At 28.7% G+C, this 23,814-nt stretch overlaps 1 protein-coding gene and 1 long non-coding RNA gene across 7 annotated transcripts in view; one reads left to right on the forward strand and one right to left on the reverse strand.

Moving 5' to 3' along the window:
* Nucleotides 1–4,005: 4,005 nt before the first annotated feature.
* Nucleotides 4,006–23,814, reverse strand: part of LOC106671082 (neuronal acetylcholine receptor subunit alpha-7) — a 129,647-nt gene continuing 109,838 nt past the window's right edge. For 4 of the 6 annotated variants that reach the window (XM_024229493.1, XM_024229492.1, XM_024229490.1 and 1 more), the window contains 2 exons: nucleotides 8,540–8,649; nucleotides 4,006–6,104 (listed from right to left, as the gene is read on the reverse strand). In XM_024229493.1, coding sequence (XP_024085261.1) covers nucleotides 5,649–6,104; nucleotides 8,540–8,649 — 566 coding nt within the window. In that variant the 3' untranslated portion in view covers nucleotides 4,006–5,648. Of the gene's footprint in view, nucleotides 6,105–8,539; nucleotides 8,650–11,761; nucleotides 11,810–21,675; nucleotides 21,763–23,814 lie in introns of those variants that run through there. The other 2 variants (XM_024229491.1, XM_024229495.1) reach the window with 2 other exon arrangements.
* LOC106671100 lies at nucleotides 14,574–20,341 on the forward strand. The gene is made up of 3 exons (XR_001341168.2): nucleotides 14,574–15,542; nucleotides 19,858–20,010; nucleotides 20,075–20,341. It is a non-coding gene; the product is annotated as an uncharacterized LOC106671100 (long non-coding RNA).

The raw sequence follows: 23,814 nt of genomic DNA on the forward strand, positions 1-23,814 counted from the left end.
ACTTATTTTTTTGAAAGACCACAATAAATGAAGCATACAGGCTTCTGAAATGTAATGTTTAATTATTCAAAAAGTATTTATTATATATTGAAACCAATGTTCCGAAGAGATTTTAAAAGTAGGACTATTAGTTCCTTAACAATGTTCCTAAGTTTGTGTTAGGTTGACATGTGAACCCCTTTTATTTGCATAGAGAAAAAAAAACAAGTGCATTTAATTTATATGTAGCCGTGAGTTTACATGCTTAATTCATATTTTGTCATGTGTACAAATAAATAAATAAAAAATCGCTCAAAATTTTTTTAAAACAATGTAATTTGGTTTCAGCTGATTAAATTCTATTTATTGTCACAATGTGAATAAAATCAAATAGAATTAAAAAAATAAAATAAAATAAACATGAAATACAATTTTTATAATTAAATCCAAACCTCATTTTTCTACTAATAAGTATAAAAGCAATTAAAAATAGTTAATAAACAAGTGATGGTCACATTACATTCACTTATAATCTATATCCCTGTCATTATTTATCATAAAAATTGCATCCATATTTTTTAACCTAAAGAAAAAAATAAATTTCAAGCAGTTATGTTTTCATAATTCTCCATGTAATTTCAAAATTGATACTATTTATTTTCTTAATAGGGTGACATCAAAAATATATTTATTTTTGTTGCACAGATACTCCTCAATTTAAAAAAGTTTGGAGTATCCTGTTAGTAAGTTAAATTTAATTTTAAAAAGTCCGAATCAGGCCTGTATTTGGATACTTTATATTTAAAGGTTAAAGTAGAATAAATTTTCTTACAACTGTATAAATTAGGTAATTTGAAAAAATGTGTAATAGAAAATATTACCCATTTTCTATTATTTTAATTTATTGATCTGTATTAACAAATGACTCTATAAAACTACATTGTACCAAAAAATTTTGGTTGTTCATTTGGAAAACGACCATCTTGCATATACACAATTTGTTAGGGCACATGATAATGTTATATAAATTTAACAAAGGATATTTAAGGTTATAGTTGGCATTTTTCTTTAATGAACTTGTCCTAAGTTAATTGAACTTAGCCCATAAAGGTATTGTATATTTGCAAATTAATTTTAATGCTAATGAAAATGATTCTATTTATTGTTATTACAATTTTTGTAGGTTAAAACTAATCATTAAATTTTAACATTTAATTGTTTATGGTCCATTTCAAATGTTAATAATGTGTAAATATGTTATAATTCAATTATATCGTTGTTTTTATACCATTATAGCGGAGTGACTTATCCTTTAAAATGTATTTTTAAATCTTTTTGTAATAGCCTGCTATATGCAATAATTTTGTTTATACGCTGATTCAGCTCTTTTATCCTTATCATTCAAATAATGAGAACATTTGCAGTCTGAAATTAAATATGTACAATAATAAAATTATAGAAAAAAAATTATCATAGACTTTAGTTACCAACAAACAAAGTTAACAATATACATTATACAATTTTTTTTTTTTTTGTAAACGAGAATTCATTTTATTCTCGATTTCAATAATTCAATTGTATAATATGCAAATTGAAAGAGATTACTTTTCTAAGCTGTTTTATTTATATGACACATTAGCTGTTGTTGAAGAAAATAAAGAATGAATTAGGACCGCAGTCAAAATTAATTTAGTGATTTTATACAACTATAAACTGATTTTATCAACAATTTATTCTAAAGTATTTATGCGTAATACCATTCTTCAATCAACTCACCAACTGTGCAGTACAATTCACAACTATGCTGAATTTTCTTTCTTTTGTTTATATATATGTATACATTTTTTTTAAATTAACTTGCTTTTGGAAACAGTAAATATGACTTTTTACGTATTTGAAAATGTACAACATATATGGTTAATTATTGCAGACGAGTTAAACGTCTTTTGAGTTTAAAAGTTTTTGTAACATTGTATGTAAATATAACAGATAACAACAGAAAGCTGAACTAGGTTGCTTGCAGCAAGACCACTCATCGTTATTCAAATATCGAACTAACCTATATACATACATGCAATTATTACTATACACCATACGTTTTATATACAAGTACAAATTTCACATTTTATACTACAATTTTAATCAATTCCATATTAAACATTATTTGAGCTTATTTAAACAAGGTATATTTAAAGGCTTTGGCATGATTTGATGTTAATCATACGATTTGAATTGTAAATTTCCAATATATATCTCACCTATGTTGTTCTATGAAATAATTTTTAAAGCACAATTTACACTTTGTATATAACGAACTTTTGAGTAAGGCCTTCTCAGGATTCTATTTTATTTATCGTGAAATTGAAGGGTACTGTTAAGTACATCCACCCTTAATGTAAGACATGGAATTACTTTTAGCTAAAAATTTTATGTATTATGTGCTGTATGCCACAGTAATATACATACTTAACCTATTACTGATACTGTGTAAATATTACAAAAAGAAATATATACTATTTTATTTATTTTTATTTTTAATCTTTTTGTGTATTGTTAAATATAATAAAATGGTTGTAAATAATTACATGTCTTTAATTAAAAAAGAAATAAATAAACTACCCAAAAACCTAATAATAATAATTTAAATTATAGTTAATTACAGAATTTGAGCAGGTTATATTAAAAAAGTTATGAAGCAACTAGTTGCTAGATAATTTAAATAGACATTTAAGATTTAATATTTTACTGTTCTAACTGCTATATTTGTAAGAAAGGTAACTTCAATGCCAATGCTTGCCATTGACTTACAACATTTCATATTATTTATAAACATTTCGGTTTAAACAACACGTAAATGACATTAGATTTAAGTTACTGCCATAAAAAAATACTTTATTATTGTAAATATATTTTTTTAACAATAGAAATATACGGAATTCTGTTGATTGAAATACATTAATAAGCTGTTGTTATAACGAACCCAAAATTTCATCCAGTGTTAAATTGTTGAGCAAGAAGTGGTTGGATGGCATTAGTAGCTAAAGGATTTATTCAATTTCATCCTTGAATATCCTTACAATAGATAGTTTCAAATTATATGTTTCGCCTTTAAATATACCTATTATAACAGTTAATTAAACATAGCCTACTTCTTGCTTTTCCCTTTTATAATTTTTTTTAAGGTAATATTTTCACTGAAGTTAGACTTCTTTAGTAGGATTTTTTTTTGAAGAAACTATGATTTAATCAATATAAACTTTCTTAATATGAGGAATTTCAGTTTCTCCTTTTGACAACTTTCAGGGTTTATCCTATTTGTCAAAACAACCTGCATATATTTTTATTTATTTTTTAGTTAAATTTAAATATATATTTCTACGCCAATTAACACTAATTAAATAAAGTATAAATTAAAACTTGAATTATCATTAACCTACAGTAACAAAATATATAATACATTGAATCATTTATTGGTCAATTTTTTAATATAAAATGTTTTTTATTGATAATGTTTATGTTAAAATTATAACAGTGGTTACAAATGTTACCATATTATGTATACATGCGTTATATTATGCATGTAATAACGTATCACAGATACAATACATTTGATATTTGAAAAAGGAGTTTATCTTTTAAAATATTACTTTTGTTATATTCTACATCTAAAACAATTTAAGAGCAGATAAAAAGTTTAACGGAGGTTTGTAGGATTCAATCTATTATGTAAGATTTAATACATACCTAGATGAGAATGAAATAAATACATTTGTAGTTATTTATACCAATTTCAATAATTTTGTATGCATGTAATAATAACGATGCATTCAATATATTGGGAATGAATATGTTAATAAATTGGATAAGTCTAGAAAGGTTGGAAAATTTGACATTTAAAATAAATATGAAAAGTTTACACAAAGTTTATATTTATTTCGTTTTTCATTCATTCATTAGGAAATAACAATATCATTATATATTATTATTATTATTTATTATTTATTATTATTATTATTATTACTATTATTATTATTACAATATTAATTAAACAATTCGATCACAGTTGTAGATAAATATGCACATTCTAACACTGACACTGAACAAATTAGTGAACCATCCTGAAGCAATGACAATTTTCAAAATGCATTTATTCATTAGGCATCAAAAATGCATTAGAAATTATAACTGAACTTATTAGTGAACCATACTGAAGCATTGACAATTTTCAAAATGCATTTATTTATTAGGCATCACAAATGCATTAGAAATTATATCACATGAGCATTTAGTACATGTTTATGTGGTATTTTAACAACAAGAATATGTAAATACATACTTCTGCTTTGTCAAAATTATAATAGACAAGTAAAACTCTAACTCTTTAGAGTTATGAAGTTTTTTATTTGGTGACTGACTTTCATTTTCAAAATTTACTTCCTTGTATAAAAATAATAAATATAATTGACCTTTGCTGTTAAAATGCCATTTATAATAACAAGAATTTAAAAAAGTAAAAGAAATTTGCCATTTTCATTACAAAGCATGTTCAAAATAAAAAATTTCATTAGAGAAATTGATTTTTTTTTGTACAATGGTAAGTAGTGAAAAATCAATATGTGTTAAAACCATAAACCAGCAGAGTTAGAAAAAATGATCTTATTCAGTGTTTATTTAAATGTAAATATAAATTTAACTGTTATATTAAAGAAAAATTGTTCATGCTAATGACAAACTACCTGTTGATACTGACAAGGGGTCAAAACACTTTAGAAAAGTTTTGCTCGAATTATTATCAAAATCCCATGGGCTGTAGTAAATTTGAACCCAGAACCGCTAGCATGGCAAATTATCAGACATCCTAGCCACTTGGACACCTCGATCCCCCAACTGCCAAATTATTGTAAATATAAAATGTAAGTTTAATTTTGTACAAGGATAAAATTAACGCTTGTATCAATAAAAAAATATTCCCTAGGAAATTCCCAAACAACTCAAATGGCATTAATACATTTATTACTTACCATTTTGTTTTAATTATCTCTATAGCTTATTTAAATTTTCAGCTATTTATATTGAAGTAAAATAGAAAAAATTAAATACAAGCATACTTAACAGTGTTTACCATAAACCATTAAAACAACAAACCCATTTTTAAATTTGGCACAATATAAGTGGTGTATCAAATTGGAAATTTTAGTATTCCAACATAATACACCATTAACACAGTCAATGAAAATATTTTTTCTTTGGTTACTAGGCCATGCTGTCATGTTTTAATTGAATGTTATTTTTCAGATCTATTCATATCCTAATTTTGAAAGTTGCAGTGCATTTAATTTACCATTACGAAAAATGCTAATGCTGATAGTAATCTCTAAACTTAATGTTTTAAAAAGTAGATTTAAAACAATTATTACAATGTATTTACAGTGTTAGAATAACCATATCTGGTTTATGATTTTTTTTAAAGAATACCCTTCAACATTGAACCTGGTTTTTGGTGTCTTTATTAAATTTCACAATATTGTTCAATTAAAAATAAAATACTACCTTGTGTACAATTTACATTGAACATACTGGTCAATTTGAAAAGTCATGACGTAAAAATTTCATTCGTATTAGGAAGTAGATTCACCAAAACACAGAAGTAAAAATAGCAGACCTCTTTTTTATTGTACAATAATATGAGGTGCTGATAGTAGGACGGTTACAGTAGCGATTACTGTAAACAATGTAAATATTATAAGACAGAATCTATCAACAACCATTGCAGCAAATTTCCAATCACTTATTATATCCGCTTCTTCGTCGGCTTTCCTCATTCTACCAGTTATAAACTGGATTTCCTTGAGGATCACTTGAAGCTCACGTTGCGCTGCTAAACATGATACACCACTGCCATCATCAGAAGGTCCTCCCGCCTTGAGGTAACTAGTACTGCCTGCAGTGTGTCGGAAATCATCATCAATATCCAACACATTTGCCAACAGGCTTTTTGACGATCTTTCTTTAAGTTCTAAGTCTTTCATTCTAATATTCATAGTGATAGTTTTTCTTGTAATTTTTTTCCCAGGCCTACTCATACGAAGCACCCAAGGTAGCCATTGAAGAAAAATTGTTCTTATCTAAAAAAAAGAAAAGAAAAAAATTAAAATAAAATAAAATAATTTATAACTACATACATGTTATTAACCCTTAATTACTAATGATCTGAGAGAGAGAGAGGGAGAGAGAGAGAGAGAGAGAGAGAGAGAGAGAGAGTGAGAGAGAGAGAGAGAGAGAGAGAGAGAGAGAGGGTGAGAGAGTGAGGGTGAGGGAGAGAGAGGGTGGGAGTGAGTGAGAGGAGGTGAGAGAGGGGGAGAGAGAGGGTGAGAGGGGAGTGAGAGAGAGGGAGGGGGTGAGGGAGTTAGAGAGAGGGGCGATAGGGGGCGAGGGAGAGAGGGGGAGAGAGAGAAACAAGCTACAAAAAATTTCATAAGTAGTTGGCAAATGTATATGTGTTCCTCTTCTTCCATTTGTATTATAAAATTGGAGCCGCAGAAACAAGCCTGTGCAAAAGCATGGCAGAAGAAGAAACAGATGAACATGTCCTCTGTTGGAGGCTTATACAATAGATTTCTTCTCACAGGAGACGAAAAGCTCAGGCCTGAAGGATAAAGCTTGACAAAGCTCTGGGAGCTGGGGTTTTAAGGTTATGGAAGAACTCTAGGTAGTAATGGAGAATAGACCAATATTGGTCATGGTGCATAAAGACTGCTTTTAACCTGACCTTAACTTCTTTTCATTTTAACTTCAAATAAGTTAGATAGCAATACAATAAAGATGTAGAGTCGTGTAGGGCACAAGTATGAAAATAATTCCGTTTAAGGTTTCGGAACCATCTCTCAGACCTACATCATGTAGGTGTAAATGTAAATTCAGTGTAATTGCACACCAATGAGTCCCAATTAATAAATGTATCTGAATATTAGGCTCAGTTTTAGTGGGTGTATTTCTTCTACAATTCAGTTCTATGTCCTAAAGAATTGTTTTCCGAGGATTAGTCGTGTGACGAATCTACACGTGTTGGTTGATGTCATCTTCTTCAGGTGACTTGTTTAGAATCCTGTTAGGATCTGGAGTCTCTTCTTGCTTCCTTTTTTAAGCATTCTGATGTTTCTCTCTTCCCAAATATTACCAGAAGGGTTTAGATTGTTTGTGTCTTGTGAGTGAAATTCATGGCCTCCTCATTTGCACCATGTCTTCTTCCCAGTTGTTCCATGATTGTGTGCATTTTGATACCATAAAAGGATTCAAGACCTGTCAGTAATGTAGCAGCCAATTTACATTTCCTTTTCTATTTCTGAGAGTACCTAGTAGACAGTGATTTTGTTTTGCCTAATCTCTTTTGTTTGGTTTTGCAATTCAGCACCATTCTCAAACTAATAATGATATTTGTGTTTAATTATCCAAATGCTACTTGGAGTCTAACTAATATACTTTGTTTTTATATCCTCTGTTTAAATGAAATGTACATCTCTCAATTGCATGGATTTTGACTTGAAAGATATTAGTTACGTGCCCAAGGGCTCTACTTATTTGGTTTTGAGGCAAAATAATCATGCCCTTCCCAACATTCATAGATTAGACAGACAAACAGCCCTAAAATCAAAATCTCCAAAACATGGAAAAATGTAACAACCTGACAATGCCTGGGCGACATGGCAATTCCAAGTAATGAATCCAAGTAATGAACAAGCAGGAAAACTGGCCAGATATGACCATATATAGGCCTGGAATTTATACTTGGGATAACAAGATTAAACATTCTTCCATCTCAGAATGGGTCCACCAAATACCAAAGGAGAAGTGGACAAATTTCAAAGGTGTCAGACACAGAAAACTCATCGTGGTAAACACATTGCTACAGCAAGCAAGGTAAAACTCAGGGTAGTGATATGACTACCAGTCACTGGCATCTGACACCCTACACCACATGAGTAAATTTGATGATAACCACATTTATTCGCTATGCAACCAGAATAAGAAATGCCACCCAAATCATCTTCAAATGCAAAGCAACTACTCAATGGAGACCTAGCCTAGGGCACAAAGAATCCAGGAAAAAAGAATGACAGTCACCTTCTTCTTAAAAGAATGATCAAGTCAATGGAACTGATCCAAGGAACTAGGAAAAGTACAATAAGCCAAACTCCTCCAGTGAATACTGAACCCATCTTTGTTTGTTTGTTATTCCTTTGTTTGCAATATTAATGTTAATTCAATAAATGCTTAAACAATAAATAGGTACTAATTTTTTCTTATACGTTTAAGAAAAACATGGTGCCTTTGAGATGGCACCTATTGATCATGTAACAAAGAACATTAGTTTGAGGGCTAACAGTTCATTTGGTCTATTACTTAAAAGGTAGAAAAAATATTAATATATTTCTTTCTTTCCACATTACCTGTAAACAACCTGTACATGAATTTGTAACTTATAACAACATTCATTATTCATTTGGGTAAGTTTTTAAAAAATAAAAATGTAAAATAGAAAAATAGCTGTATTGATGCTTACCCATGAAGGCATTTCATGAATGTCTGCAGTTCTATGATGAAAATTTAGCACAACAACTGTCAGAACTACTGATGAAGCCACCATGAACATTATGCAGTTGAAATATGTACCTGGAAGTACACCACAAATCTGTCAGCTCAACAGTTATAAATTGAAAATATTCAATCTGTCTTAAGGATAAGAAAAGAAACGTAATTTAATGTTTTTAATTTTTTGTTTGTAATAGCTATGTTGAATGTTTTTAATTTTTTTTTTTTTTTTTTGGTAATAGCTATGTTGAAAAAGAAAAATAAGTATACTTTATTTTAAACAGTACTGAAATCTAAAGTAAATCTAAATTTTTAAACTGTTAATTTTTTTTTTTAAATTGCATCAACAAAATTATGTAATAAAACAAATTAAAACAAAAAAGAGTCACTTTTTTAAAGTAAAAACAAATCATGTTATTAAGAGAATGTGTGAATTAAAAATAAGTTTCTAGCTACAACATTTATAATATATGCATGTGTATGCATATATAACATCAATAAATATATATATTACATACACACGCTACACAAATAATAAATGATTCATGCAGATAATAGTGCCGAGAGGGACATTAAATAGTATGTAAAGGAAAAATTGTCATGTCTTGTCTTGAATTGACAAATTCAACATATGAAAAGGTCATAACTGGTACAGTTCTTGCTTCAATTACAACATTAAATACATGAAATACTTTTTTTTCATTTTTTATTATTATTATTATTTTTTTTTGAACTGTGTATTCATGCTTTATGCTAAATACACTTTCTAAAACAAGGTACAATGTACACAATGTACAGTAAGGTAATAAGAAAGCTGGCAATAATGCAACACACACAACCATCAACACTTATGTAATATATCAGGCAATATAAATCTACTATCAAGTAAATATACATCGCAGCCTCCTCTATGAGTTGCTATTTCGCTGCTTTAATTTTAGTTAGGAAAAAATATTAATTTGTTTAATGGTTTATTTACATATTTTTATTAGTTATAAATATGTTCATGTGTATTTTTAGTTTGCTAGCTTAATACATTTGTGAAATGAAAAAAAAAGAAAGAAAGAAGGACATAAAGATTGTAAAATACTGTGCTGATAAAGTATCTAGCAAATATTAATAATGTAGTGTGAAATAGAATTTAGTGATAAAAAATAGCATATTATAAATAAGATAACAAAATTAAATAAAAATTAGGGTCCACATTAAGTCTTAAATAATTAAAATGTACTAAATTTCAGCAAATAGTCAGTTACATTGAATATAATAGGAACTCAGATAGTATAAAATTATTCAACTATAAATTAAATTTTTTTAACTTGGATGAAAATCATAATAAAGGCATTATTATATTATAACAAGCATATATACACACATGCATGCAATATGTTTTAATTGTAATTAAACTTTTAGTTTTTACTTTAATATTATTAATTTTTTACTAGCTTAAATATGAAATTAATTATTTTTATTATGGAGGTGATAAGTTTAATTGTTTACTGCAATTATTATTGATACCATTATATCCGCATTTTGTCTGACTACTCGAGTTTTAACGGTTAATAAATTAGAATATTTGTATATTTTATGCTCAAGAAATCAAAAAAACTTGAGAATGTTCAAGAGAACCTACAACAGAGCACACATATGCTAAAGACTCAATGGTCGGACTTGAAGACTAAAAATCCTAAGATAATCTTACGGTCATACGATGCTGTCAGATCCATGTTTACAAATGCAAGTTTCATATAGTAGCAAAAAAGAACAAAAAAACAGCAAAAGAACAACTACAGAACAATTTGTGACCTGTATAAGTCCAAAGAATTGTTTCAAGTTTTAGCCACCAACCACTTTTTTAATCATGGTTGCAAAGTTGCACATGTTCATCTATATTACAGTAAATTGGATATAACAAAAATTAGTCCATCTTCTGTACTGGTTATTATTTGTTTTCAATAACTATCGTGGTTTGTACTTTCAAATTATTACAATTAATACTACTTTAGGTCCAATAATTTTGACTATTCGAATTTCTAATGATTTTCCATCACTGTTAGGTGATGAAAAAAAATTGCATGTGTGTATGTATGTATAATTTATTGAATAACTTGGCTATTGGTCCTATTTATTGAGCCTTAAGGAGTAAGTGAGTTAAAGTCTAGTTTCATAATACAAAATAATTAATACCATTTGTTTAAGTTTAATTATATTGCAAGATCAGTTTATAGTTCAATTAATTAATATATTATTTTTCAATTTTTAAATAAGAGTTTTAGTTTTTGATTTTAGGTTACAGTATTTTTTAAATAGTTTAAAAAAGGCATTGTTTATTCTTGTAAATGTTTTTTTATTCCATGTATGGAAATTGAAGTAATTTAAAGAAAATGTTTCATCCCTTCCCTTCTTTGCATAATAAATATAAATATGTACATATAAAACATTAGTTTTTTATTTTAATTTAATATATTTTAGCACTTAATATTTTATAATTAACTTTTCTGTTTGTACAATTCTGCATATTCATCTTTGTTAACTCTGACTCAAATATTTTCTCGTTGCAAAATAATGTTTTATTTACATTATTTAAATTAATAAGAACTGTAACAGCATAACAATTGATTTTTTCTTAGAAGTATGTTTAACTATAATGACAATATTTCAGTAACCAAATATTTACATATTCAGTAAGATGTGGGGGTTTCTAATGATATTGCAGTTTCAGGGATGTATTAATGTGTTTCAAAAAAGAAAAAGAAGGAAATGGTTGAAACAGCTGGCAATTAAATAACAATGTTATATTTCTTGAACATTATTATATCAAATTAAATTTACTGATTAATTTTTAAACATATTACTGCATTCTGTTTAATATGAAATTTTTTATTCATATTACCGTAGTAGTAAATGGTGTGTGTATGTGTGTGGGTATTTATGACTATTATTATTATTTTTATTTACACAATGTAATGACATTTTAAATATGGCTTCAATGCATTCACTTTAAGAAGATTTTTAATGTTTTATTTGCTTTATTAGTTTAATTTTATTTTATATCTAATGCTTTTATAGCTCGTTGAATTTGTGGATTTTTTAAATTAAATTTTTTTTAGTTATATAGTTAGTTAATGTTTAGGTTTTATTTAATTACTTAATAACTCATTGTTTATTATATGTTTATTTTTATTTAATTTACCTTCAGTCTTACCGTGTTCACTTGATCCTGCATTTACTTAGAAGGCTCCTGCATCATAAGATTATTATTAGATTGCCAAAGGCAGTTAGTCATTTGTATTATTTATTTTGGTTTAGATTATTGGCAAAAAAACAAGTGAAAAATCAAATAAGAGGAGGTCAACGAGTTCACTGATAGAATGAAATAGCAAAAAAGAGATAGAGTAAGAGAGAAAAACAGCGTTCAAAAATAGTAAAACTCAAAACACATATTTTTATGTAACACATTTATAAAACACAATGGAGGCCAAATCGTTTGATACTTGGAGCTGGAGGGTTTTTTTCATTTTTGTTTTATGATTTTGTTTAATTAAATTGGTTTAAAAATTGTAATGGTAAAGTGTGAGAAGATAGACAAGAAGGTGCAAATTTACCTCACCTGCTTCCTCCTGGGGTTGAATACTCTGTTAAATTTTGTAGTAATAAAGTTAATTAATTATAAATTATTTGTATTATGCCCTTAGTTATGGAATATTAGTTTATAGTAGAAGGTTTCTGCTATTTTAATATTTTTATTTTTTTTATTTTACAGTATGAACTACTAGGATTTTTTTCGCCTAACTAGTTCATGTTTTAAAATTGGAAATTAAGTTTTCCAGTTTAGTCTATTGATATTTAAGACTATAAATTAGACATAATATAAATTACAATTGTACAAAGAAGAAAAAAACGAAGTATTGTGCACATATCAAGCTTTATGGTAAGGAGAGAGAAAAAAGCTATTTGGTTTGTATAATCAAAATATTTGCTGTGTCTAAAAATTTAGTAGGTTACTTACTGAGATATATCATTGGATAGATAATCTTAAGAAGCCCATGCTCATGCTGTCAACTGGAAAGTATTGATAGCATAGTTGAAGTTTGTAAAGCATAGCTGCATGAAGGCAATAGCAGCTGTGTATCACTTATGATAAATTTTTTATAAATTAAGAAAAGATTGTACATGTTTTAATTTTATTTTAGCTGGTTTTTATCATAATTTAAACTCTAGATTATTCCTCCTCTGTGGGTATTTTTTTATTAAACAAAACTATTTAGAGTCGGAATAATATCATGTTATTTAAGAATTAAAAAGCATGTAAAAACTTTAAATTTTCTAAAATGACATGTATTGTATATTTTTATTTTATATAATATATAGCAAGCAGTTTTTATTTCAGTAGACATACATCTCATGATTTTAAGTGGTTCATATTTAAATAATGTTTCAGTTATGATTTTGGATCAAATGATTATTAATGTAGAAAAATAATAGTAAGGCCTAAAACAATTAATTTTACACTACATTAGCAATTAATAGATAGTTGCTTATTAGAATAATAATTGTAAATATTTAATTAATGACAATTAGTTGACTGATTGTACATATTTATTACAGTTGAGTTATTTTACTTTTGAATCAAGAAATCCTATGAATCCATGGCCCAATACTTTTTAAATGAACAATCAAATAAAGGAAATCATATTCATAATATCATTTCTTTCAAAACTGTACAATAGTCAAAATTCAATGAATCCTTAATGCCACACTTTTGCTGTCTTTGTCTAGGCCACAGGTGTGTCTCTCAAACGCATACATTAGCAACTGAACCCCAATTATTTAGTGTTTATTAATTTTTCAAGATTTAAAGTTTAATAGTATTTAAATAATGTTAAATGGTGGTTGGGAATTACATAATTATTTACTAAACAAGATGGAAAGATAGTAAGATTATGGGTTTTGATCAAACTTCTTATGAATATCAACTATGAATCTGCCATTTTCCCCTAAAGTTAAAAGGAGTCAGCCTCTTCTCAACAGTGCACCATTCCGACACAACACCATTACCAATATTGAACTGTTTTGCAATCTCCATTATTATCTCGAGCTCTTTTTTTGATTGATTAAAAAAACTTTGTTAATGGCTCTCGCATCTTTGAGGCCTTGGCTTTTTCTCTCCCAGGAGCTTGAATCTCAACCTGCTAGTTCTTTTTATTCCAGGTAATATCTGCTTTAAACACAAGCCTCCAGAAGGTGCAGTGTCTAGTCAAGTCAGTAACATTCTAGGTTTAGTAGTTTTGCTGTTAGTTTCTGCAAAAGATCTTTATTGAATTTTTTCACATGCTTCTGTCCAGGTACACATTGAACCGAGGAATTGTTGTTATTGTTATACTTTCTTAGTACTTTTGTAGGTCTAGTGAGGACTAGTGTGGAGGTTCCCAGGCCCAGTGACGACTTTCCTCATTCAGCTTATATGCTCCCCAGCCTTGTGACGATTCATTTTGTTCTTGTGTTTTTTGCCATCTATTGGGCTGAGGTTATATACAATGCGTAGCAGGCAGCTCGGTAGTAAATTCCACACCCTTCCTTTCCCATTTTCATCATCAGCGAACCACTCTTTTCTACCTCTTTTGCTCACAATCTGGCCTCTCTCTCATACTTTTGTGAAATTGTGACACAATCATTTTTCTGTAAAACCATTCCACCACAATATCTTTGTCTCATTGAGAATGTCCAACTTCTACCACTTACTCTTCCCTACTATCTACCATATTGTCTTTCAGATTTTTATATTCTCGTTTTCACAGTGCCCTCAGTTTTAGTCTTACATCATTTACGTTCACAGAATATATGGTTGTTTTGGTTGTCATTATTTATACTTTTTCTTTCAACTCTCTACTCATCTTTTGAACAAATGTGTACAGAGTTGAGTTTAAAAAACCAGTTATCAGTATTTATTTTGTTGTTTAGTTATTATGCTTTAATATACGTAATAAATACTTTTTGTAAAAAATAAATTTTTAATTAAATACAACTTGAATGTACTGTCAAATTTTGAACAGTATTATTGCACCTCAAAAGGAGTAAGAGCGAGTTTTGATACAAAACAAATCAGGCTGGGGGTCACATAGTGGCTGAAAATGTAGGCAGGGGGACATGCTTTAACATCCTAAAATCATGTTGAACTTATTGGGTCAGTCCACTTGTGGTTTTTTGTTTGAGTTATTCAAACGCGTTTCGGCATTGTGCTATCTTCCATGAGAAACGCATCAGCTACTATCCTAAAATTAGTCCCAGAAAGGTTGACGTCTGATGGTTCTGCAACAAAAAGGTTCAGGGGCAATAAATATCCTCATAATACTTTCCTTCGCCTATTTATCAGTCTCCTTATTTTCCCTTTGTCCTGTGAGCCTTGTACCCAAACAAGGATAATTTTGTGTTGTCCTCAATGTTGACCCGGCCTTATCCCAAATGGCTGGACTTTACTATTGATGAGGTAGTCACTTTTAGGGCTACCTATTCTTTTGTTGTTAATACCCATCGAGATCTTCCTGGCATAATGTTCTTGATTCTTGGCTAAGCCTTATGTGAATTCTAGTCCTTGGTTTATTTCCATAGATACCAGACATCTCCTGACAGGAATTCATCATCAGAGGACCTCCTACAAATCACCACCACCAAGATCTAAGACCCAACGCTACCATGTTTCTCCGCTCTATGAAGACTGAAGATAAGCAATAAATCTGATTGCAAGCCCCTTAAATTGGAACAATTAATTAAACTTTTTTGTGAATGGGCCTCAGGAGCATCTGGTGGATGCGAAATTTGAACTGTCAAGTGCAAAAGGTTTGCTTAACAGATGAACTTAAAAGACTGCCTGCCTGACATTTATGTTGGTTATCTCACTAGAATAAAACCAATAGTTTTGCCAAAACTAACTATAAAACATCCTGTATGCGGCTGAGAGACCTTGGCATTGAGAGGTAAATATTTTATTAACATGTTTTTTGGTGAAATTTAACTTTTAAGCATTAACATAAAAAGGTTTATATCTCTTTAAAGTTCAATTGTTAACAACAGCAATAAGACAAGGGATGCTTCCTTTGGTCAATCTGTTAAAATATTTCAATAACAGGATCAAAATTAGAAAAGTAATACATGATCTCCTCTTGTGCTAGTTGAAAAGTGTGTATGTATTATATAATTTGAAAATTAGTGAAGAAGAAAGTTTAATTTTAAAAAATTACAAATTGAAAATTAAAGAAGTGAGCTTTTACATGCTTTTGATAGAAAAAAAAATCAGTTAGCATTTTTAAATATAATAACTTCATTTACTATATAACCATGACCATAATATTCTTAAAAAAACAATAACTGTTCTCAAATTAAATATTTGGTTTTAATGTAGTACAATTATTTTATAGTTACAACCCATCAAGTATTATGCTTGATATGTTTTTTATGTTTTCAAATTGAGTTGTGTAGTTTTTAGAAGTTCTATATATTTTGAATAGTAAGATATGTTGCAATAGCCAGCATATTTACTCATTATAATTGTGAAGGCTCTGTGCTTTTTTAAAAGAGTGGGGTTCTAACCTAAGACTGGTACAGCGTCTGAGGTTTGGGGTAACACCTGTGCAAGCCTGAGTAGAAAAACGGTTTGAGACAGAAGAATTGTCACACCTGGAACACAAATACTCTGGCTCACTTCCTACACCTCTTTATAGAAGCAATTTCACTCAAAACTGAACTGAAGCAGTTAAAATATATATTATTAAGTATAGAAGAGTACACTTGTTCTTGTTGATTGCTAGCAATCAAGGGCTATTTACTGTTTGACATTATGCTTTTGATAAATGTCTATTTTTTTAAGTTACAAGTAAATTTAGCCAAATGTGCTTGCATTGTGCAAACAATGGCAAAACCTAACATGTTAATTCAATTAATTATACTTTTTATCTAAAGTCTTGGTTGAAATAATTTAATTGGTTGAGGAAGTGAAATGATTAAATATGTCAATTATGACTGCTAAACATTTAAAGATTAATCGAACATGTTAATTTGAGCAAAATGCAATTATTGACCCAAACTATCTTTATATTCATCAATGCATCAAAATATTTAATAGGCAAATTTTTCAGTTACAAAACTCTTAGGGAATTCTCAAAGTTGACTCATTGACCTTTATACATTTAACCATTAACATGGCAATGTAACATATTTGTTATAAAATGTATTTTCTTTTTTTTTTTGCAAAATCACAACTCTTTTTATTTAAATTATGGCTGTTCCATCTTCTTCATGAGTACTTTCTTTATCGAATTACACCTAAGTTTTCACTACAACCATGCTGCATTCTTACATTTTTTTTTTGGTTGCTTACTTTATTGCAATCCTGATTAGACAAAAACAACATTTACTTTTTATTTTTTAGCTTATCCTTCAATTGTAATGGTCAAAATAATTTTTTATGTGTTTTTAATATAAAAATTAAAACATTATTGTTTTATGATCATTTTTAAATATGTACCACGGGTGATATGTTGCCATATCTGTTTTTTTAGGAGATTTTAGAAATTCGTATTTTTTTTATCCAATGCATTTTTAATCAAAAGTATCATTGATATTTGTCCAATAAGAATTATAATATTAATATTTATAATAATAAGAATTATGATTTATTTTAATCTAGCTGGCTTTGTCATAAAAAACAAGTTGAAGATGGCAAAATGAAACAGTCTGACAGTCCAACCAAGTGAAGATAGGTAGACAAAAATGATCTGTAATGACCAAATTGCTAAAAAGGAAATTATACTAAAAACTTTTAAGTGCTTCTGATAAAACAACAAATGTTTGAAACCAAAAATAAAAATGTGTGTTAGTATCACAATTACTACAATAAGGATTTTTCTTAAATTATACTCTTTAGAAGTTTCTGTAAAAATCAGTTTTGAGTTAAAAAAAATAATTTCATGATATAGGTTGATTGTTAGTTTTAACGTTTAACAATGAAATATCTGAAATCTTAATCATAAAAATTAAAAACTTCTGATGAATTCTAATGCACTGATTAAACGCCCAACCAATTGCATAAGAACCATAACTCCCCATATTTAATTTATGGTTTACCATCTCTAAAATAAAAGCCCAAAAACTTAAGAGGACTTTGGTAATTAAAAACTTGTCATACAGTATCGACTCGGTAAACGATTTGATCATAGTTTATTCTATGGATGTGAAGTAATTCTTTGTTTATTTATTTCAAGACACATGAAAACATCATATTGCAGTAAAAAAAAAAAAATAGTTTAATTTAATTTTACAATTAATAAACCTACCTTATTGTATACAAAAAACCCTATTTTACCCAACTAGAACTGTGTATTAAACAATCATTAATTATCAAGTAAGGAACAAAATAGTTTAAAATATGAAAGAAAACTAACTGAAAATAAATAATAATACGAAGAGCATTGGAGATCTCTCGAATGTTTCTTCCTTCTCCCTTGTTCATATTATATTACATTTTCACTAATTTGATACCTGTTTGTACACATATTTATACAATTTACCATATGAATACACATAATTGTTTTTTAAAAAGCAAGAAATCTGTTCTCTGCATTTCTTTAGTATATAGTATATAAATATATACTATATCTGCATTAATTACAACAGAAAATTTTGTAGATTTGGTTTACATAAATATATAAAAATATAAAATTGCATATGAAAAACTGACATTCTGCCATTTCTTGTGTCTGGTTTGAGGTTGAAAACAAAATAATAAAGTTTTTATTATTTTTTCAATTACTTAGTTCTTTAATTTTATTTAGAGATAGATCAGTATTATAAATTTATTTATACTTTTCCCAACTTTTGTTTTTGGTTTAGTTGACAGTGACTTTTTATATTTTGAGAATTCAGCCATTTGCTCACTATACTTGTGAAATAATGTCGTTTGTTCTTTGGAAGAATGGAATTTTTTTAAAATTTATAATAGCGGCAGATTGCTACAAGTAAATTTGTTGTTTTTATTGAATTTTAGTTTACAATAGTGGAGAAGTAACCCATTAGTTACACACCTATAAATAAACTTATCACTTTCCTTACTAGGGCGCTTTAGGTATTTTGGATGATTGTCAAAAAGGATTCAGGATAAAAAATGTTAGACTAGACCAGGAGATAATGATGAGGGTCCAGGGTTTTATGGAGGTAACTTATTGCCGTTTTTGAGGATAAATGGGATTTGAAAGTCGGAATCTGTCGAAGTCGAAAATCTGTGAGTGGAACCATAATTTACAAAAAGTGAATCTACATACTCACCCCACCTTCATCATTTCTATTGAAAGACGATGTAGATAGTAAGGTTTGATATGAAGTAGGGAGCTTGGGCAATAGTTTGAAAGATTTTGGATTGGAGTGACTGGATTCTTTGGAGGTTGTAATGCTTGGTTGAACCCCAGAGTTCAATTCTGTAGATCCAGATTGGCTGTAGTAGTGATGCTTGTTTTGTAGCAAAAGTTTCAATTTGTTTTCAATTAGGGTTTGGAGCAGTTTATATAGTTTGTACAATTCTATTCTTGAGTGTGGAAGTTCCAAGTAAGTCTTTTGTCAATGTAAAATTTAAAAAAAGAGGACAAAATTGGATGCTAGGAGACGAATAGAGCTGTAGTAGATTAGAGGAGAGGTTATTTGCTGAGATTCATTGAGCTTGATCCTTCTTTTTTCGAACAATTCTTTCAAAGGATGGTCTGAAGGTCACTATTTGGTCTAAGTTTGATGAAAGGATGGCTGTATAGTCAGTATATACGAGGAGTTTGTATCAAGATTGATAAGAAAGTCTGCAATGTATACTGAAAAGAGAGAGACTAAGGATGACCTGTAGAACACCCACTTGGGCATAGTTTACGGGGGAGAAGGATGTTCCAGTTCTTCAAAAGTACATTTTTGTAATTATTGTAGATTTCACGCAGTTGTTATTGTATATATATTTTTTCTTCCTAAATGGAGTTTTTTTATTAGGGTTTATTCTATGCATGTGCTTCTTGGAATAAACCCTAAGACTCCATTTAAAAGTACATATCAGACTGATAGGATTTTAGGATGAGTTAATATAAGTGAATGGAAGGATGTTCTTGAATTTTCAAAACAAGCTTGGGTGCTACATTTGAAGCTTGCATCAAGTCTAGGAATGCACCTAAGCAGCATTCCTTCCATGGTTGAACCTCGCAGAACAATTCCTTCTATCTCAATTGTTTCTACTAGTGAGGTTTAAATGAGGTATTTGTTTTGTAGTGAAATATTTGATCTGTTGTCAGCAGTCTTTTGAGTTGTTTACATCGTTGGTGAAGGGCGAAAGTTATTTGCTAGGATTTGGTGTTGTTGAGCCTCATCCTCCATTTCTTGAACCATTCTTCAAAAGATTATGGTCCCTGTTGTTTTGTGAAGGTCAGTATTGCAACAGGATTGATAGGATGTTTCCAGTGAATACTAAATAGAGAATTAAACCAAGGATGCTGCTTGTATGCTGCCTTGCAGAATACCCGGTTGGACACCCAGATGGAATTTTAAGACGAAGTAAATAAGTGAGTGGAAGAATGCCGTTGGGCCACATTCCCAACGTTCATTCCACTCAAGGGAAACATGTTTTGAGAGATTACAAATAAATGTCGTTAAACTAACCTAAATATGCTAATTGTCATCTCTTTGTGATTTACATTGTACTAACAATGTGCCTGCTTTTTCATTCTCGTTTCATAATGCAAAATGTGTACAATTATTAGTGTTGTATAATAATACTGTTTAATTGCTACTTTATAAAAACTATATATCATTATATTAATAATTAATAATTAATATATTAATAAGATTGTAATTATTTTATTGTTTTAACCTACAAGCTTAATTTTGTTTATGTGTTGTTATATATATTTTTTAATGATTATACCAACATCTGTAATTATGTAATACAAACCTATTATATTTCTTGTATGGTGGGTATATGCTGGAACCATTTTATTTAACTACCTAATGATTCTAATAAACTTACAAATCAAAGCAGATAAACTGCTAGCATTAAGCAATTACCTGAATTTTTTCAACTTAGTAACTGGATAGTTGAACAAAAAGGAAAGCAGTAGTCAAGTATTAAAAAATAATTGTTTAAATAAAATCAATAATGTAAGAGGAAATATTAATTAAAGTAATATATGTGACAACCACACTTCTCATTGCTGGCTTTGAAAGTTTATTTAAAATTATTCTCTGATCCAATCAGCAATTGAATTTCATTTCTAATATAGATGACTTCAAGTAGAAAGTTGTCATAAATAGAATTATTTAAGTTAAAAAAATAAATATAAATAAAAATGTATCATACTCTAGTATTTTCATTTAGACTACATCTATTATAAAAAAAACTTATTAAAGTATATGTGTGTATGCATGATTGATAAGATGCATTTCTAGTACAAAATCTGTAAAGTAGTTTAATATACACTGAATTTCTAAAAGCTAATAAAAATCTATTTAAAAGAATGGTAATGATCAAAAGCTTTCAGCATAATACTGTGAAATTAGCTGCAATATAATCAGAATATGAGATTGGATAGGTTTCAATGACACACACTACTATTAAAATAGGAGATGACACGATAATGGATTTTTGTTAAGAAAGGACTAAGCATCTGCGAATTTGACATATTCAATGGATTTTATAATTGTGTTATATGATTTTTTTTATTTTAAAAGGTTGAGATTGTCTATTAATTAAATTAAAGCCTAGCTTAACATGTCAAGATGCTTAATTCCTTCTAATTATTTGTTAATCAAAGTACATCATACAGCAAGCCAGGTTTTAAACAACACAGTAAGGGTATAGCAGGTAAAGCATTAATCCTCCACGAACCAAGTACCATAGGTGAACAATCAGCAGTCATCATCAACACACTGATACAGAAAAAACAGAGCCAAAATAAATAAAGTAATATTGTATAAATGTTTATAAGAAAGAATTATATAAATAGAATTATATGATGTGAATGAATGAAAAAATAGATACGAAAAAATAAGAAATATAAAGTGAATGAGAGATAGAGACAGAAGGGGCTCAACCTAGCAAGGGTATGGCATCGGACACTTGGGGAAGCGTTTCTGCCACTAAGTTGAGAAACACAGTCAACGACAGTAATATGGTGACGCCTGCAACAGAATCAATGTATGCTGTTAGTTACTGTTGTTATTATTTTATTTTTGTTTAGGATCCATAAAACAAGTGTAACTTTTAGGCAACCCAATTTTCTTAACACCAACCAATGAAGACATAAATTTTCAGCATTAAACAAAAGCATAGCATAATACACAATACACAATTGTATGAAAATGATTATAAACAAATTTGTGTTTTATATTTTAAGCACCAATTTTGGACAAATATATGTATAAAATGCAGTGTGCCCAAGATAAGATCAATTTAAAATGCTTAGTTAATGTGTTTTTTATAAATTGTATTTCTTTAGTCATGTATTTATAATTTATATGTTGAGTAACACTGTGATTATTTTTGTAATTAATAATACATAACTATAGTTATCACCTCTTTATATATATTTTATATGTACATGTGTTAACTTTTAAACCAAATGCATTATTATTTAATCACATGCAGAATATTACAACTTATTTAATTATAGTTATTTGATGTTTAAAAAAAAATAAATCACATGAAATTCACTTGTCTTATTTTCATAATTGAAAATAGATAAGGGAACCTTATTGCCTTATTAAGAGTACTTAATACTCAATTTGACAGTTTTCTTCACAATGTATATGCCATTGAACACAAGTTACAAACCTGATATAAGGATACGATAAAAATTACTCTCCCATTGACCGACTAAAGAGGGTTGGAAACAATTGCCAAATGAAGTTGGCATAAAATGTTTTCCTTTTAAGTGCCTGAACACAAAGTCTATTTGACAAAAAATGGCAAGTTACAACTGATTGTGCCAAATTATGTGTGTTGTCATTCCAAGTTCACTTTCAGTATTTCTTCATCTGCCATATAATAGGAATGAAATCATACTTTTTAGATGATATTTAGATTCTAAAATAAATTCATAGCATTTTTCAATGGTTCTATTTTATCCATTTTGTCTTTGAAGCAATGGATTTAGTAGTTAATTTATACATTAATGTTTACACGCTCTGAAAGGGGATTAATTATGGTGTGGGGAAAACTGGTAAATTTTAATATTTTAATTGTTTTTATTTTCACGAAGAGAAAACTGCAGCTCATATTGCTAGGAAAAAATGTAATGTATTTGGTAGATGATGCTTCATTAGAAAGCATTATTCTTAAGTAGTTTGCTTGATTCAGAGCATAAAGTTTAAGCGCTTTCATCATCCTTGAACAATTGTTGATGACAAAATTGAAGCTTTTGTCACAAATAACCCACACTCAATGGCACAAGGTATTGCAGAGATATTTAACATACCTCACACTAGCGTTTTAATCCATTTAATTGCAGCTGCTTGCAATGTACAGGTTCCTCACATGTTGACTGAAAATAATTTATTGGACCAGATCTCCATCTGTGATCCCCCCCCCATAACATAGTGTAAATGACCAATTTTTAAAAAGACTGATAGCTTGGGTTAACTCTATTAATAAGAAAAACTTTACTACACTTTAGGACTGCAGAACAATCATCGACAAGTTTATCGCTTAAAAACCAACAAAATGGTTCATGTATCGTTGATTAAATTTGTTTACAATCACCTGAAATTTTTATTGAATATACAATAAAAAAAAGCTATGAACTTATTTTACAACCTGATATTATTAAGCCCAATTTTACAAAGTTTTTGACAAACTTTGTAGCAATTTTTATTCTTGCATTTTAGGTTATTCCATATAAATAAATTTGTTCTGATGAAAACTCATTTTTTTTTCATGTTTCATTTACACATAAATTTAATATTCATGGACAACTTGTATTTTCAATTTTATCACTGCACAAGAAAAATGTCTCAACCAATGCAATAAAATAAATAGCTGAGTAAAAAAGCTATACTTTTCTTTATTAAATGTAACTATAATATTTAAATTTGGTAAACATGTTGTTTTTATTAAATATTTAGTTGTCAAGTAGTATTCCATTAATGCATTAATTAATGATGAAACTTCCCCAAGACAAATGTTATGACAAGTAAGCAGCTTCAGGTTAACCTCAGTACTAAAATAATGAAATG

The sequence above is a fragment of the Cimex lectularius genome, unplaced genomic scaffold, assembly GCF_000648675.2.
Source record: "Cimex lectularius strain Harlan isolate CLEC.00 unplaced genomic scaffold, Clec_2.1 scaffold214, whole genome shotgun sequence".
NCBI lineage: Eukaryota > Metazoa > Arthropoda > Insecta > Hemiptera > Cimicidae > Cimex > Cimex lectularius.